The 16,171-nt window shown below is 38.0% G+C and overlaps 1 protein-coding gene across 1 annotated transcript in view; it reads right to left on the bottom strand.

Moving 5' to 3' along the window:
- The window catches only part of vps13a (vacuolar protein sorting 13 homolog A), a gene marked incomplete at its 5' end in the record, with an annotated part of 38,190 nt that overhangs the window by 8,139 nt on the left and 13,880 nt on the right, over window positions 1-16,171 (bottom strand). Inside the window, 27 exons of the mRNA XM_015058561.1 lie at window positions 236-350; window positions 554-623; window positions 708-789; window positions 1,664-1,810; window positions 1,998-2,151; window positions 2,259-2,430; window positions 2,517-2,577; window positions 4,231-4,363; window positions 6,711-6,779; window positions 8,294-8,424; window positions 8,502-8,633; window positions 9,055-9,201; window positions 9,863-9,967; window positions 10,219-10,513; window positions 10,594-10,730; window positions 11,017-11,332; window positions 11,406-11,509; window positions 11,651-11,811; window positions 12,388-12,646; window positions 12,728-12,880; window positions 12,965-13,066; window positions 13,147-13,290; window positions 13,482-13,691; window positions 14,022-14,165; window positions 14,239-14,414; window positions 15,468-15,724; window positions 15,950-16,119. Coding sequence (XP_014914047.1) covers window positions 236-350; window positions 554-623; window positions 708-789; window positions 1,664-1,810; window positions 1,998-2,151; window positions 2,259-2,430; window positions 2,517-2,577; window positions 4,231-4,363; window positions 6,711-6,779; window positions 8,294-8,424; window positions 8,502-8,633; window positions 9,055-9,201; window positions 9,863-9,967; window positions 10,219-10,513; window positions 10,594-10,730; window positions 11,017-11,332; window positions 11,406-11,509; window positions 11,651-11,811; window positions 12,388-12,646; window positions 12,728-12,880; window positions 12,965-13,066; window positions 13,147-13,290; window positions 13,482-13,691; window positions 14,022-14,165; window positions 14,239-14,414; window positions 15,468-15,724; window positions 15,950-16,119 — 4,146 coding nt within the window. The remainder of the gene's footprint in view (window positions 1-235; window positions 351-553; window positions 624-707; window positions 790-1,663; window positions 1,811-1,997; window positions 2,152-2,258; window positions 2,431-2,516; window positions 2,578-4,230; window positions 4,364-6,710; window positions 6,780-8,293; window positions 8,425-8,501; window positions 8,634-9,054; window positions 9,202-9,862; window positions 9,968-10,218; window positions 10,514-10,593; window positions 10,731-11,016; window positions 11,333-11,405; window positions 11,510-11,650; window positions 11,812-12,387; window positions 12,647-12,727; window positions 12,881-12,964; window positions 13,067-13,146; window positions 13,291-13,481; window positions 13,692-14,021; window positions 14,166-14,238; window positions 14,415-15,467; window positions 15,725-15,949; window positions 16,120-16,171) is intronic.

Raw genomic sequence — 16,171 nt, 5'->3', positions numbered from 1 at the left:
CTGGAGGACAAGCACATATATACTGGATCATGAAGTTACAGAGCAATAAAAAAGTATTTGCTCTATTAGACGCCTCTTATTTTTGCTCTTCTTGCTACACTTTTCACAAAGGACCTGCTGGTGTGCTTCAAATTGTTGTCCAGGTGAATAAACACACTCCATTTGTCCTTGTCTGATAATAAAATATGGAGGAACAGAGGGAAGGATTTGGTGATTATCAGTGAGTGTGACTGACCTCCTGTTCTGAAGTCATGACGCCGGCGTTCTCAGGAGTAACAAAGTCCAGGATGGCATACAGAAAGCCCAGGTCAAGCTTTAAATCCATCTCCTGAATCAAAACCTTGAAGTACCTGAAGTCAAAACCAATTAATTTGTTATTTAAGAATAAGCTGAGAAAACATTACAATTGTTTATAACAAGTGAAACAATAGAGAAGATTAATTTGAGAGAAGACAGCAATTCTAATCTATGATTACCGAGACTCGTGTGCTATACTTTATTTTACCTGGATATGGAAATACGTAACATATATTCAAATAAAAACTAAACATACTTGATGCGAGAGATGTCGGTGTGTCCAGCAGTTCTGGTAACAATGCTGAGATCAATTAGAGGTTTTGGTTCTGGAAGCAAAACAAATGACATTAAAAACCAAAACTGTGCATCATGAGTAAATTATGACAAATGAATTCGGTGTAATAACAGACCTGTGTCCTTGGCAATGGATTTGGGGAGTTTGATGGGGTAAAAGACAAAAGGGAAGATGGCTCCTGGTATCTGATTCTGGATCTGTAATAGAGACGAGACTTTTCTAAAAACTAATGCTAAATGAAAACGCATCTGACACCAAGTCTTTAAGAGATTCACAGGAAACAAAGGTGCTGTGTTTTCTTTGAAAGTATCCGTTGAAAGTTCACAGTTAGGTTTGGGCTTCTCATGAGCAGGAACCCAATGATGAACAAGAAGTATTTCTTTTTCCTTTAGATCCATCAGATCTCAGCATGTTTTCATCTCTGCCTTCATGAGGAGGAAAAGGAGCATGATTCTTTTCCTCTTACAAATTATCTGTCTCATACTGTCATGACGTAACAACAACTTTTAACAAATATGTAAAGAACATTTTATATATATAAGCTACCTACTGCAGCTGTAAGTGATGCCAAACAAAACCTGAACAGGAAAACTGTTCACTTTTTCCACTGTAAAATCTACAAACTGTTTGTAATTTAAAGTGTGGGAGTGGACTGGTTTTACCCTTTACTTGCAGTCACTTGCACACCTGTGCCTCATCCCTTAGCAACAAAACGCTGCTCACTATTACTGGTTGAATATGTGAAATTCAGTAAAGGGATCTATTGTTATTGGATTTTATTGTCTTATGTTCACAAGAATCTGCTGCATCTCAGAACAGCAGCTCTCTGATATTCTGAGAGAACGATGGGTTCATTATTTTAGTGTAATTTATGGTGTGTAGTTTACAATCTTCACTTTAAGCAGAAGTTAAAACTGAGACTCAGAAAGCCAAAGTCTTGCTGCTACTTCATCCCAAATCAGAAATCAGACATGTTAAGGCAGCAACACAAACATTTTAGAAATTAACTCAGGAGCAAACAACTGGTTGCTTTGTAGAAATGTTCGATACCAGCAGGTTTTTTAATTTCACCTGTATCCGGTGGATTTGGACACGGTAGGCTCTCTGTCGAGGTGAGATGCTGTACTCCACCTTCACCCCGGGGAGGTGGAGTCGCCTCAGAGGAGCAGCCACTGGCTGCAGCATGTGCATATCTGAACCAGTGGGCGTAAAACAGACCTGAGGGAGGAATTATAAAAACAAAAACAGTTTAATAATTGCACAAATACTAACGTCCTCCTCAGCAATCAGCCAAAAATATTTATGCCCAATTCACTATCAGATTATTCTAATTGTTAACACTTTAAAATGTTTGGTTTAATAATTTAATTGCTTACAAATTAACCACCAATCCTTGTGCTCTGACCTGAAAGTTGTTCTCCAGGTCAGCGATGCAGTTGTCAATCGGCGTGGAATCAGAGTACTCTCTGAAGTGATTCTCCAACATCCCAACTTCTTCTGTGCTCAGGGTTTTCCACCGACCTTTCTTCTTCGGCTTGATCTCCCACACAATGTCAGAGCTAAACCGGATGCAGCAGGACAACGGGCGCACAAACATTCATGTTATAAACAATTCTGCTGCATGTTTGACCTGTAATCAGCTACTTACTAAACAAAGGAGAATCACCTTGTGATCCCAATAAAAGAAATCTCTTGGCTATTGTTGTTGTTGACCAAAGATATGCCCATGTCGTGCAGCCACAGGATGACTTCCTGTTCAGCATGTCGCAAGCTTTCATTTTCCACAAGCCGCTTGAAGATACGCTGATTCTCAGTGAACACCACGACACGCTGGAGACCTTTCCATCAGAAATAACACAAACTATATACAGGAAATCAGATGTAAATGTAAAATGACAGGATCCAGGACGCATGGGAATTTTACCTTCATAAAAGGGAATCACATAAAGCTTCCCTTCTCCGTTTGTTTTCTCATCAACCAGTTCCTGATGAAACAGCAGAAATATTGCAGTTAATCACAAACATGAACGATTCGTCCATCCGTTATGTAACACGTTTTTCTCTGCAGGGTCACAAGGGGTTCTGCTGCTTTTCTCCAGCGGTAAACAGGCGAGAGGCGGGGTCACCCTGGACAAGTCGCCAGACCGTCACAGGGCTACGCAGAGACAAACAGGACAAACAACCATGCAGAACCACACTCATACCTAAGAACAATTTAGAGCAGTGGTCTCAAACTGCATACTGCGAAGGCCAGAGTCCTGTAACTTTTAGATGTGTCCCTTATGCTACAGACTTAAACTAAATGGTGAAACTGTCTCACTGGCATGTAGTTAAACTCCGCAGGGCTCTGCCGATGAGTTAATACTGGAGCCAGGTGTGCCGGAGCAGAGAGACGTCTAAAGGTTGAAGGATTCTGGCCCTCAGGGAAGGCGGTTTGAGACGACTGACTTGGAGAGATCAATTCACCTCAAAGTCATGTTTTTGGACTGTGGGAGGAAGCCGGAGTACCCGGAAAAAACCCGCGCATGTGCCGAGAGAAAAACAAACACTGAACTTTATTTAATGCGTAACATTGTCCAAACAGATTATTGGTCTAGATAAACTGGATGAAGAAAATCTGAATCTCAATTAGTTTAAGGAAAGCACACAATTACAATGTTTACTTTTCTTAGGTGAGCCATGCCCTTCTCCAAAACTATTTCATTTGTACAACTAAGAAAGCAGCATAACCATTTTCTACTTGACCAATCCATGTCCTGAAGGTAAGAAAGACAAGAGTTTAGAATACCAGTTTAAGATGTGAAACACAAAAACCCACAGCAATCAGTTTAAGTTAAGTTGATGATAATGGCATACAGATAATAAAATTACCAAAAATATACTTCATCTGAAGATTTTAATAGCATGCAGACAGATAAAAACAATGTTTGTAGCAGCAAAACAAGATTAAAACATTTTAAATAAGACATTTGACTCTAATAATAATAAAAGTAATATAAAGCATCTGCAGCCAGTTGTGTCCGTCTCTTTGTTACTCCGTTTCATTTAGAAAGCAAGCTCACAGGACCGGGAGGAAAAGTGGAGAAAGCTGTGAAGTTTCCACTGCCTGTGATGTTTTGGGGATCAATCTCATCTGGTTAGAGCTCGGTTTGGCTTTATGGAGATGCCGATTTTCATTTTAAGCAGAAGTTACAGAAAAACTAAAGGTCATAGCCTGGGCTGTAGAGCAGAGTCACAGGCTGATAAAGTAATTCAAGCAAACGAAACCTCAAACCAAATTTGATTTGCAAATTAGCCTGTGGCTAGAAAACTTATTTCTAAACAACGGTCGCTATGTTGTTTTTTAACATGTAACATTGTTTAATGTGCTGTCCTTACCGAAATTAATTTGAATTGAAATGGAAATATTGAATGGACACACGCAAAGGGCACGCTTTTCATCAGGCCAACATTTTTTTGTTTTTTGCTTTGGTTTTATATAATATTCTATTTCTCCTTAGAAACCAAATTTGTGATTTTCATCATCGGTAAGCCGTTATTATCTAAACAAACAGATTAAGTTAAATAGAAAAACCTACAAGGCGAATTAAATATTTCCCCTCATTTCTTAGATACAGATTTAATCTCAGGTTCAGTACCTTCTCCACCTTGAGCTCTCCTTGGTTCCGTCCATGTTTCCAGCTCAGCTCTCTGGACCCGGTGGGCTCAGTCCAGGTGTAATACACAGCTTTTCCAGCGTCTAGATTCTCCCACTCCAACTCCTTCAGAGAGCTGAGAATTCACAAACAGTGGAACAGCGACGACAGTTTAGGATGTAAAAAGATTTACAAATAAGAATAAGAGAGTTTTGAAGAACAACACAACAGAGTACATGCAACAATGAACACAGGAAGGAAAAAGACATCACAAAAGGGCAGAATATGCCATCTTAAATACCCAAAGGCTCAATAAGAATTTCCTTAAAAGTTTTACTAACAGTCATTTCAAGAAGAAAGTACACCCTCTAGCAGTTCTGTGGTAAAACTACTTCAATCTTATTTTAATTAAAAATTTTAATAAAGACGAAGACAAAATGTACGGAAGCGCATTGCTATCACGCAGGAAAAAAAAATTTCGAGCGCTATCACGTTATAACGTGATACGTATCACGTTATAACGTGATACGTATCACGTTATAACGTGATACGTATCACGTTTTAACGAGATACGTATCACGTTATAACGAGATACGTATCACGTTTTAACGAGATACGTATCACGTTTTAACGAGATACTATCACGTTTTAACGAGATACGTATCACGTTTTAACGAGATACTATCACGTTTTAACAAGATACGTATCACTGTTATAACGTGATAGCGCTCAAATTTTTTTTTTCCTGCGTGATAGCAATGCGCTTCCGTAAAAATGTAAACAATTCTAAAAGCAAATATAAATCATGGAATTAATATATAAATGCAAAATATTTTAAACCCCAGAACTTAAAGAAGGTGAACATCAATGATTGCAATATTATCCGTTTGATTAAACATGGATATTTAGCTAAATGTTCTCAAAGCAAGAAAGAAAAGGGGAAGTTCACTATCTAGAAATGGAGAAGAGAAGCAAAGGGAGGCTAGTTAATGAGAGAGAAGAACTGGGAGCAGAGGATAGAGTAATTCCCGACGCAGAATCCCATCTAGCCAGCAGAACATCTGGGAAGTCTTTGCTACCAGATAAACACAACATTAAACAGCTTTAGGTGTGTAACCTGCTCCATTTCACAAAATGTTTAAAATTAGAAACAAACTGATCATAGAACAGGTGAAACTTTGCTAATTTATAGCTAGACTTTTAATATTTATGTTCTCCACAGGAGACTCAATGATTGCTGTCAAGGATGTGAAATCACGTTGGGTGTGAAAGCAGGTTACACAGTCAGAAGTGAAACAGGTTCCTACTCTTTTCTAACTTCCCTCTTCATCCACACTCAGAACTGAGGTCAATGAACGTCTTTGACAGGAGTCAGAGCCTTTTGCTGCGCTTCAAGCTAATTTCTAACCTGATCACTTGAACTTGCTTATATTGTATCATTCATTTAACAACAAAACCCATTCATTTCTCTTTTGATACGAATCGTTAATTTCACATAACTAACTCCCATTAACTTCCTTAACAAGGGCAATCTTCAGTGGAAGGTCGATCAGGGGAGCCATGATGAGTGTAAAACATTTCTTTTATTTTACTTTTTTTCCATCTCATGTCATTTTAATTTTTTAGAAAAATAATGTTTGCGTTTCCACTAGTCATGGCCAATATTCATAATAATTAACAGAAATAAACACTAGGAATAAAATCACTTTGTGTGTAATTAATCTTCATGACGCAAGCTTCACATTTTGAATTAATTTACAGGATTAAATGAAATGTTCAATGATGTTTTGATTCACTGAAATGAACCTGTATGTGTGACTAATAGAATTTTTATTAGAGAATTGAAGGGTGGCTAAACTCTTAAATATGTAAGCTTTCCACTAAAAACATATAAAACAAATATATTTTCATCCTATTCTTATATATTGTGATGCATCTGTATTTATTATGTTTTTACTTATTTAAAAAGAGTAATAATCCATTTTTTTTAAAAAGATCTGCTTACACATAATGTATCTGAACCACATAGCAATTATTTCTTACTTTCTTTAATAGGACTTCAAAATAAATCATATTAATCTTCTTCAAGTGCCTTTTTGTTAAAAGGAAATCTTATCGGAGATAAAAGTTTTTTTTATACAAACTTTATCTACTTGAATTTTTTCTTTTAATGGAAAAAGTAAATGAGTCTATCTCTAACGTAGTGAGTTACCCTTGTGTCGGATCAGTGCTCTTCCATATTCATGTTCTGTCTTTAAATATTCTCAGGTGTGATCAACAATGTTTTTTTTTTTTGTTTGTTTTTTGTTTTTCAAATGGTAAAAATGAGCCTATTTATTCTCTCGGCCTGCTTCTAGAAAGGTAACTATCATGTCTCTCCTTGTATGTTTTCATGATGCACCTTCTTTTTTGTTTTTACTCCTGAGTCCTTAGCCTGAGTTCAGAGTGTGTCAGAAGAGTTTTTACGTTTCATATTTTTCTACCTGTCCTCCTCCCCTGAGAAGGAAAGGTCAAGCAGCTCGTCAGCCACCCACGGGGCCTCTTTCCGGGTGCTGCATCGGTCACACGACAAAAAAAATGCACAAATCACCATCAACAGAAATAAACACTGACATTTATTATTAATCCAACGGTTTAACGGAGATGCACCAATCAACTGGTCAGAGTTTGGGACATGTTTTTGTTTGGCAGGTCAAAGAAAAATCTTTATTTTTTTCACCCAGTAAAGCATCAAAACTAAAAACTCCAACCACTTTCAGTTAACTAGAAGTATGAACTTTGATGCGAGTGTTTAAAATGAAAGAAAAATGAATCACAGAATTTTTTCATGACTAAGGGGGATAGTTGTGGAATTACATAAATCTCTGTTGTATTTAAAGCACGATAAATGTGCTTTTATTTTACATTTATTGTGCTTGAGAAAAACCATAAATTCAATTGGTGCATCTCTATTGCTTAATAATGCTACAAATAACCAAAATGTTTTCTTCAATCAAAACGCAGCAAATTAACAGCTGCAATGTGAAAAAAAATCATACATATAAAAAGAATATCAGGCTGAGGCAACAAACTTTGACCTAAAAGGAAAGCAACAAAATTTATTAGTAAAAAGAACCAACATCCCCTTTGTGGCACTCAACCCCCTAATGTAAGTACATATTACTACATGGATTCATACAATAATAAGTATTATGTTATAAATAATTTGTGAAATTTAAAAGATGCAAATACAGATTTTTTACAACCATGCACTCTTTCCTTTTATATCCCAATGAAATCAACACTGGGCATGCTGCAAAAACAGCTTAAGTTTATTAAAATGAACTGCAGTTCTTTATTTTTCCAGAGAGGGCAACAGAGCTCTAATGTTTCCAGCCTTCACTTTAGATTTCCCACAGTTATTTTCAACCAAGCCATCAGCACAGGAGGTTGTAACAAAGTGTGAAAGCATCAACAAATCAAGCAGCAATTTGATTTACAGTCATTCATGATGTTTTGGGTGTACTAATCTGCAGCTACTCATCATGAAGGCGGTACGTCCACCCAGGCGTTTTGCACAGCTGAGCGGTTGCCACAGGAAACTAAAGGCTTTCTCAAACATGCATTAAAGAATTAAGGAAATACTCCAGATGTGCTTTTGATGAGGGAATAACATTATAACACAATGTAAAGCTCAAAATGTCGATTTTACATAATAATGCCCCCTTAAAGATCAAAGCTTTTTTGTTTGTTTCTAAAACTGCAGCTGACTCATGACTAGAAATCGATACATGAAGTGCCCACACAGACAAAAAGAGATGGCCTACAGGCAGAGTTCAGTCAGGAAACTCTTCTATCAAACAGCAATAATTTGGAGGAAAAAAGTTGCAACTTTTGTTAGAAAGTCTAAAAGGTAAGGATAATTTTATAAACAAAAATGTGTTGAAGTATTAATGTTACAGTCATAGGTTTTGTAATCTTGTAGTGACAGCCCTAGTTCTATCATTGCCTAAATACCAAGCAGCAGACGATAAAACTGTAAGGCTTAAAATGTTTTTCACTGTGTGCGTTTCTCCTGCTGTCCTACCTCTGTCTGAACTGAAGACATTCGTTTGTATGGTTGATGAGGAGGAACGGGGCCGCCCCATCATGGTACTCAGAGAATCGAATGGTGGCCGAGTGATCGGACAGGTTTACATCGACGATGATGCCGCCCACCTTAAATAACACAAAGTTAGAAAAGAAACAAAGTCGTGGCCTTTTAATCCTCTGATTGAATGATTGTGTTTACTTACAGAGTTGTCCAGATGCAGCAACAAGCAGTTCTCTCGTTTGGTGAAGTTAATCGTCTGGGGAGGCGCTAAACATCCTTCTAATTTGATCTTCAGACGCTTGGTGTCGTTCTCGGGCCAGAAAGGAATACCTGACTAAATATGGGTAAAAAAAACAAACAACAACAACAAGGCAGTTTAATATTCATAGACAAAAAGCAATGCCTGAACACATTAGCTAGTATTACTAAACTGTTTTAACAGGTCATATTAAAATAAAAACTAATAAACCACTTTAACTTATCATATAAAATAAAAATAATAATTTGGCAAAAGAAAAAAAATTAAGACAGAAGTACTAAACTAATTTCTAAAAGAAAAATGAAAGTTTCTAAAATGCATCAGTAACCATAAAACTTCTATAAAGAATTTTCAAATTTTTTGTATCCTATGGGAAACGCACAAACACACACAAAAAAAAATAAATATGATTTAATGTAACATGACCTTAAATAAAAGCTATTAAAAGACCAGGTATTAGTGAAAAAGAAATGAAAAAGTAAGTAACTGGTTTGACCTGTTCTGGCTCTGCTTGAGTCCAGTTTTCCAGGCCCTCCTCGCAGACGAAGACCCTGTGCTTGGTACTGTTGACCAGCATGTAAAACGGTACAAAGGTCACGATGCGGGTCAGACTGAAACTGCTTGCATCAATCTTCACTCCAACCTGGCAGCAGAGAGACATCAAGCAAAATACAAGACACGACGATGATGATGTGCAATTATTTACAAAACAAAACAAAACTTACAGAAAAATGTCGATAAATTACATAACATCTTAAAGTTGTTCAAAGAATAAATTTGAAAACCCAACCTTCAAGTTCTCAAAAATTGTAAATATAACAAAAACCAATAAAATAAAAATGTTAAAAAGGATTTTTATACAAAAATGTAATGCTGGGTTTACATCCTGCACAATCCTGGGGAAAGAAGGCTGACTTGGCAAGTGGTGACTTGAGATGTAAGGAAATTTACCATTAATATTATCAAGCTTTGTTAAAAAATATAAAAATTTCAGTAAAGCATTGTTAAAGTGAAGTCAGCAGCATAAATGTTAATATCAGTAATATTAGCAGCTTTAATAATATTCTCAATATTACACTAAATTTACAATAAATTCTGATAATTCTCCTTTGCTAAATAATATGGACTAAACACATAATGCTCCTATCACTCAGATTCTTTATGCTTATGAGTGCATAAATATGTTTTTAAGCTCAGAGAATGGCATATTGTCGTTAAATTACCACTTTATTAACGTTAGCGGGACATTTCTCATCTGATAAAATCTTTATGTTTGAAATTCAACAAATAAAACAAAGACTTACCAGATAGTCTTTGTATCTGCCTTTACATTTCACATCGCCATGGCTACCAACTGTGTCGAGAGAGAAATCGTCTGACAGCTCACTGTCTGAGATCATGAGGCGAACCTGAGAGAGGGGGGGGGGGGAATCTCATTTAGTAAAGCAGGAAAGCAGCAACTCTTCTGACAGGTGTGAGGATTTGTAGCTAAATAAAAACCGATGGGTTAAACTTGCTTTGGCATGAAGGTGGGGCTTATGTGATGTCACACCTATGTGTGTAGCAATGTTCCTTGACGATGCATTAAAAGTAACATTACAGGTCACAACAGTATTGGAAAACACAATACTGAATAATGTAGTCTTTTTTTTATTCCTACCTTATTGTTTCTCAGAAAATTGCGAGGCTTGAAGGAGAAGAGAAGCGGCATGTCGTAGTCTAAAGGGTGTTTACGGTGAATATCATCAGCCTTGTACTGCAGCAACCTCCCTGTTTTATTCACCATCCAGTATGGAGAGTGGATGGCAACAACAGTCTGACCAGGGTCGTACTGAACATGCACCGCAATATCCAATTCAGGCTTCTTCCTTTCAAACCCATCTCCTACGTCTTCCTCATTGACGCGTAGAGACTGGAACACAATGAAGGTGATTTCCTCCTGCTCACTCTGGAGTCTGCAAGACAACAAGTTATTTTGACTTAAACAGTGACCTCAGGTTTGAAGGTACAAATACATAAAAGATGCAGGTTAGACCTGTATTCAGAGGACCAGTCCTGAGCCAAATAATCCAGAAGCCGGAGATCAAGACTTGACTGGTTGATGACCGCAGTGTGAAGCTGAGCGGAGTGGCCTGGACCCAGCGTAACTTCAGGGTCACTGTCCTTGCTCCCCTGTTGGTAAAAATTAATTTAATTAAAGACAGGCACCAAAGAGTCCGATAAGTTTTAAATTTCTTTAAATCGGGACCCGATCTGTTGTTTTTTGAGATCTTTTGGCCTAGTTCATGTTGTAGGATTGGTTCTCTTTAATTGATTTTCTGATTTTTTTTTTTTTGTTTGTTTTTGTTTCACTTTATTAAATGATTCACATTAAACTTGATTCTGCAAGTCTGACAAAAATATCAGGTCTATCTAGTAAAGTTAAGCTTAGCTGTGTAAAAATGCTGGTACATCCAACCTTTAATTTGTAGGCAACGGGGTAAGGCAGCAGATTGCGGAGCAGGACAGAGGGCCAGAGGTGAAGCACAAAGGCAATGTCACAGTTTTCTCCGATATCTCCCGTCTCCTTGCACGTCACTGTGTCTTTCACTGGCACCATGTTGATCGTCATCATGACGCCAGAATCATCTCCACGACAACGGCACGTCCGCTGCAGGCGAGTATCTGGATTATGGTATAAGAAGTCCTCGTAGCTGAAGCCCTCTGACACGTCAAACTGTTTTCCGTCTTCCTCGGTGGTTTCCTCTGTTATCGGCTGCAGGCTCAGCTCAGACCTGAGGAGGGCAAGAGAGATTAGAAAGAAGAGATGATTGTGAATGTGAAGGGTGGTTGTGGTTTGGAACTCACCTGTATGAATCCAGTGGTACACAGAACTCCTCAGTCGGAGAAGCTATTCCCAGACATGTCGATCCCTCAAAAATGTTGAATGGTATCGTGAAATGATTGATAATCTGCAAAGAATATGGAAAATAAAAAATAAAAAAATCACAGACGCACAATAAATTATGGTCTCTTGTGCATTTTTATGTGATTTTCTAAGATTACATGAATTATCTGATGAAAACAGCTAATTTTCTCTTCTTTCAAGGTACCTGAAACGGAGAGCGGATCTTGATGTATTTGCTGCCCTCCACAGAGGAAATCTGACAGATGAGGAACCGAGTGACTCCTGAGTTGTTGTGCCTGACACTGTACATACCCCGCCCCACTTTGATCAGAGGGATCACACTGGTGGAAGTGTGGCCCTCTGGAGCTAAAAACATATAATAAAAAAAAAAAAGAGTTATTTTTTTAGATGCTAAAAGTCAGGATAGAGACAATAATACATACTGATTTTTTTCTAATTAGATAAATTGACTCAATAAGAAGGAAGATACAGGTATGAAATATTGTATTTTAAATTGTTTTTGTCTAATGTGTCGCCTACAGTGTTAAACCTCCTAAATAAGACATTGGAGCCACTAATTTAATCAGATTTATGTGATCGAACAAAACAAGGTAGAGCTTAGCTGTCAAGTGGAAGACAAATTATACATGGTGCCAAGATTTTTCTAAACACATTTATGAAAAGTGTGCAATATTCAGATATTAGACAAGTAGAGTTGGTGAAGAAATACTGGAAAAAGTGATGCTACAACTTATTGACACAATTATTTCCAGTTCTGTGTGGCTCCATCAAAGATTCCTAATAGAAGTTTGTCTGTGACTTGACAAAAGGTGATATTCACTTTGTTGCAAGGTGTGAAGAAACATAACAATAAGAAACACAAAGTCGACCTGGGTTTAAAAAAATACAACTCATCCAGATCTAGAGTAGCAGGAAACTCACTAGGCTCTATGTAGTAGTCTTTTTCACTCAGCGAGGTCATAGCTGAGAACTGATCCGACTGTGTCGTGACTGAGTAGTCCATCCCAAGGCTTTCGCCATCCTGCAGGTTCACAGTGTGTCCATTGCTCTGCTTGCCGACGGGGGAAAACATCTGACTGTGCCGCACAGACACAGAAAGACCCAGCCTGTTTTTCACCACAAAGGGAGCTTCATCCTTTTGAAAACACTCTGCAGTCTGCTTGGCAGCTTCTGCAAAGGCCTAAAAAATGAATCAGATAAGGGATCACAACACAAGCGTAAGCAGGCGACAATGATGGAAGCCTTTCTCTGCTTCTCTTACTGTGCCCAGGTTGTTCAGCATGGTGAGTCCACACTTGGAGAGCGTGATGTTAAGCTGGTCTTTACTGCTGATGGTAGTTACTGTCCTATAGTCTGGAATGTTGTAATCCACTTCATCTGACAAAGTAGGGCTATTCACTGGCTTCTTCTTCATCTGGTAGCAAAACATTTAACTGTAACTGTACGGCACAGTATGTGTGTATATGTGGATTTACTTTGACTGGATTGTTCCCGCTACCTTCAGGTTTAGAGTCCAAGATTTGAAGCGTTCGTTTGTCTCATCCTCCAAGGGCTCCAACAGCGGCTCCCAGACGCCGAGCATCTCATTGTAATAGTGAACCTAAAAACACAACAAAAACTTTCAGAAAGTTTTAGATGAGTATTTATCGCAGAGAAATAGTTTTATTTCCCTTATTTTACCTCCAGGGTGAGCTTGCTGTGGAGGTTAATGAGTGTGGACCAGTTTTTCACATCTCCGTGAAAGGAGGACTTGGCGAGAAGCATTGGGATGGTGAGGTGTCCCACTCCAGCTTCCAGAGTCACACAGATTGAACCTATGGTCAACTGCAAACACAAAGATGGTAATACAGCATTCAGCTCCAACTTTGCATATTTATTTTGTGTTTAAAGCAACAACAACAACAAAAATCATCCAAAAATAGCCAAATGTTTTAACAGATCAAGATCTCAGGAGAGAGATTAATAAAATAGTCTTATAAAAATCAAATAAGCTTAGTAATGCAAGTCATAAATACCTTTAAGGACTCTCCCTGTGGAATGAGTGGCGTTAGAGACTTTGTGTCTTCATCCCCCTCCTCTTCCAAGAACCAAAGCTTGAGCTCCTTCCAGTGTCGTTTCTCCCACAGGTTCACGGGAACGGGACTCTCCTGCTCCTCAGGAGTCTCAGCCTGCGGCGTCAGCGCTGACTGGATGGTGATCACAGTGTTGATGATGACAGGAGATACCTGGGAAGACAATTATTACACAATAAGAAGAATAAAAACTGATTCAATATTTCTGTTTACTGGAGAGAATAAAGGCATTAAAATAACTTCAAGGGGTTTTATTATTTCATGTAAAATGTAAAAAAAAAAAAAAAAAAACAGTGTTTAGCTTTATAATACTAGGAAAGTGGATGTGAAACAAGACATATTCTCACCAAGTACAGAGATATTTCAAAAGACTGTACTTTTGAAATGAGGAAAATGTTTGAAGAAAGTAGAAACTTTTATGATTTTGATTTGAGGGGAAAAAAAAAAAAAAACAGTTTGTGACACTGCAAATGAAATACGCACCTTTAGAGAGAGAGCATTAATCTCAACTTCCATAGCCTGAGGACCTGCTGCAGGCTGAGAACTCCGATAGTGAACCTGACACGGCTGGAGGACGGTGGTCAGATTGTTCTTCCTAATCTCTCTTAAGAAGGGGCATGCCACAACCTGAACACACATAAATACTAAAGTTATTTATTTGTAATCTGAATATGAATGGATTCATAGGAAATGTATAAACCTTTAGATCTTTGATGGAGGCGGTCATTGTTGACTCTGCTCCACTTATCATCAACACTTCACAATATGTGGTCATCACCAGGGCGGGGGCGTCGGCGCGCGTCAGGTCGGCAACAAACACGATCTCTGGGTTGCGCACGACAACGGTCATCTCCATCTTTGACACCGGACCTGCAGCTGTACCGGAGAGCAACAAAGAGCAGCAATACAACACTGGCTAAATCAAGGGTGGAGAATTACTTTAAATATCTTCAAAACAAACTGAGGAACTTATAGAAGTATCATATAAAGGATTCCAACACATACATATAAAAATTTTATATTTTTCTAGTCTCAATTCTCTCTACTTCTCAAGTGCTTTACAGGCACTGGATGGAAAAATAAAAATCTTTACTCTGAATTTATGCCAAATGTTTCTACAGCAGGCAAAGAAAAAGAGAGGAGCACAATATGGAGAGAAAGACATAAAGAAGAAACGAATGACAAGAAAGGAAAGGGGCAGGTCAGAGAAGTAAGTCAGTCAGAAAGAATGAGCAGTTCAGCTAAAGAGATGATGACCCGACCTCGTCTCAAGGTTCCAGCAAGTAAGATTTAAGACTTTAGTCTTAAATTTTAGCTTAAATGAAATTTTATACTGAAAAACTATGGGGGGATGATTTGGGTAACGCAATAAACAAAAACTTTTGCCAGACAGAAAAGACCCGCAAGAGAAAACAAACAAACAAAAGAAAAAACAAAAAAAAACCCGATAAGATTAAATAGTCCAGCTAGGACAAAATTTAAGACCTGTGATTTAAGCCCAACTTATATTTTTTTTAATTTAAGACATTTCAAGGTCTTAATTTTGGATGCATCACTTTCTGACTTTTTATGCAAGATACATCGACACCCTGTCAAGACACAGAGATGCATAAAACTTGTGCATGAAAGCAGAAGTCCATCCAACAGGCCAGCTGTATGATTGACTGGCAGAGTTTTAATTCCCCGGTCCATAAAGTGTTATGATCTACCAAATATTGCATCCTGTAATTGCGAAGTTGCACACACTTGTATGATGATGAATATCATTGATATAATCTGCAGCTCTAGTGCGTGGTAACAGAAATCAGAATTGGCAAAAAAAAAAAAAAAAAAACCATAGTTGATGACAGACCAAACTGACAGAAATCACTAATAAATACTGGTTATACGTCAGAATAACACTGAAATTGTTTTAACAGATCAACTCACCCGAGTCTTTCGACGTGACGGAGGAATTAATGTTCTTCTTTTCTCCACCACCAGTACTGCTTTTGGCTTGTGGCCCCTGAGCAAAACCCTGCTTGGTGGCTTTGAGAAAAATATCCGCCACTGTGAGCAGGAACTCCATGCTGGCACACAGGTACACATTCTGTACCATTGTGTCTATGTTGGTACCATCAAGCCCCTGTCGGTAGTTCACCTCCACCATCATGTTCTGCTCGGCACCGGGCCGCAGTTCCATCATCCTGGAGGACGACATAAGACATGTGGTTTGGGTTTCCACAAGTTACTGTGATTAGAGGAGCTCAATGAAGAAAAAATGGCTTCAGTTTTTTTAAGTCTTTATGGTAATTACAGTTCACTAGTTTCTCCATCCTATTTATTGTTATTCTTTAGATAACGTTATAATAACATAATTACAGATTAAGACACTAACTGGCAATAAAATAGCTCAGTTTATTTTCTCAAACCTTGAGGTAACCATCTTGATTCTTGGTCTCTTGTCATCTAGGAGGCACGTAGAGAGTCGAACCGATGCCTTCATGGAGCTGTCAGAGAACATGTGGACAGAAGTGGAGATGGTACCCAGAGTAAACTCTGCCAACTTCAGCTGTTCATCATGGCAGTCTAAGTGTTGTATCTATAAAACAAATCAAAGTATGTTGTTTAAATTGGGATCTTGGTTCACATTA

Source organism: Poecilia latipinna, unplaced genomic scaffold (assembly GCF_001443285.1).
Source record: "Poecilia latipinna isolate Pla-1442-1.1 unplaced genomic scaffold, P_latipinna-1.0 Scaffold1551, whole genome shotgun sequence".
NCBI classification, from domain to species: Eukaryota; Metazoa; Chordata; class Actinopteri; order Cyprinodontiformes; family Poeciliidae; genus Poecilia; species Poecilia latipinna.
This window is presented reverse-complemented; position numbering and strand designations above follow the sequence as displayed.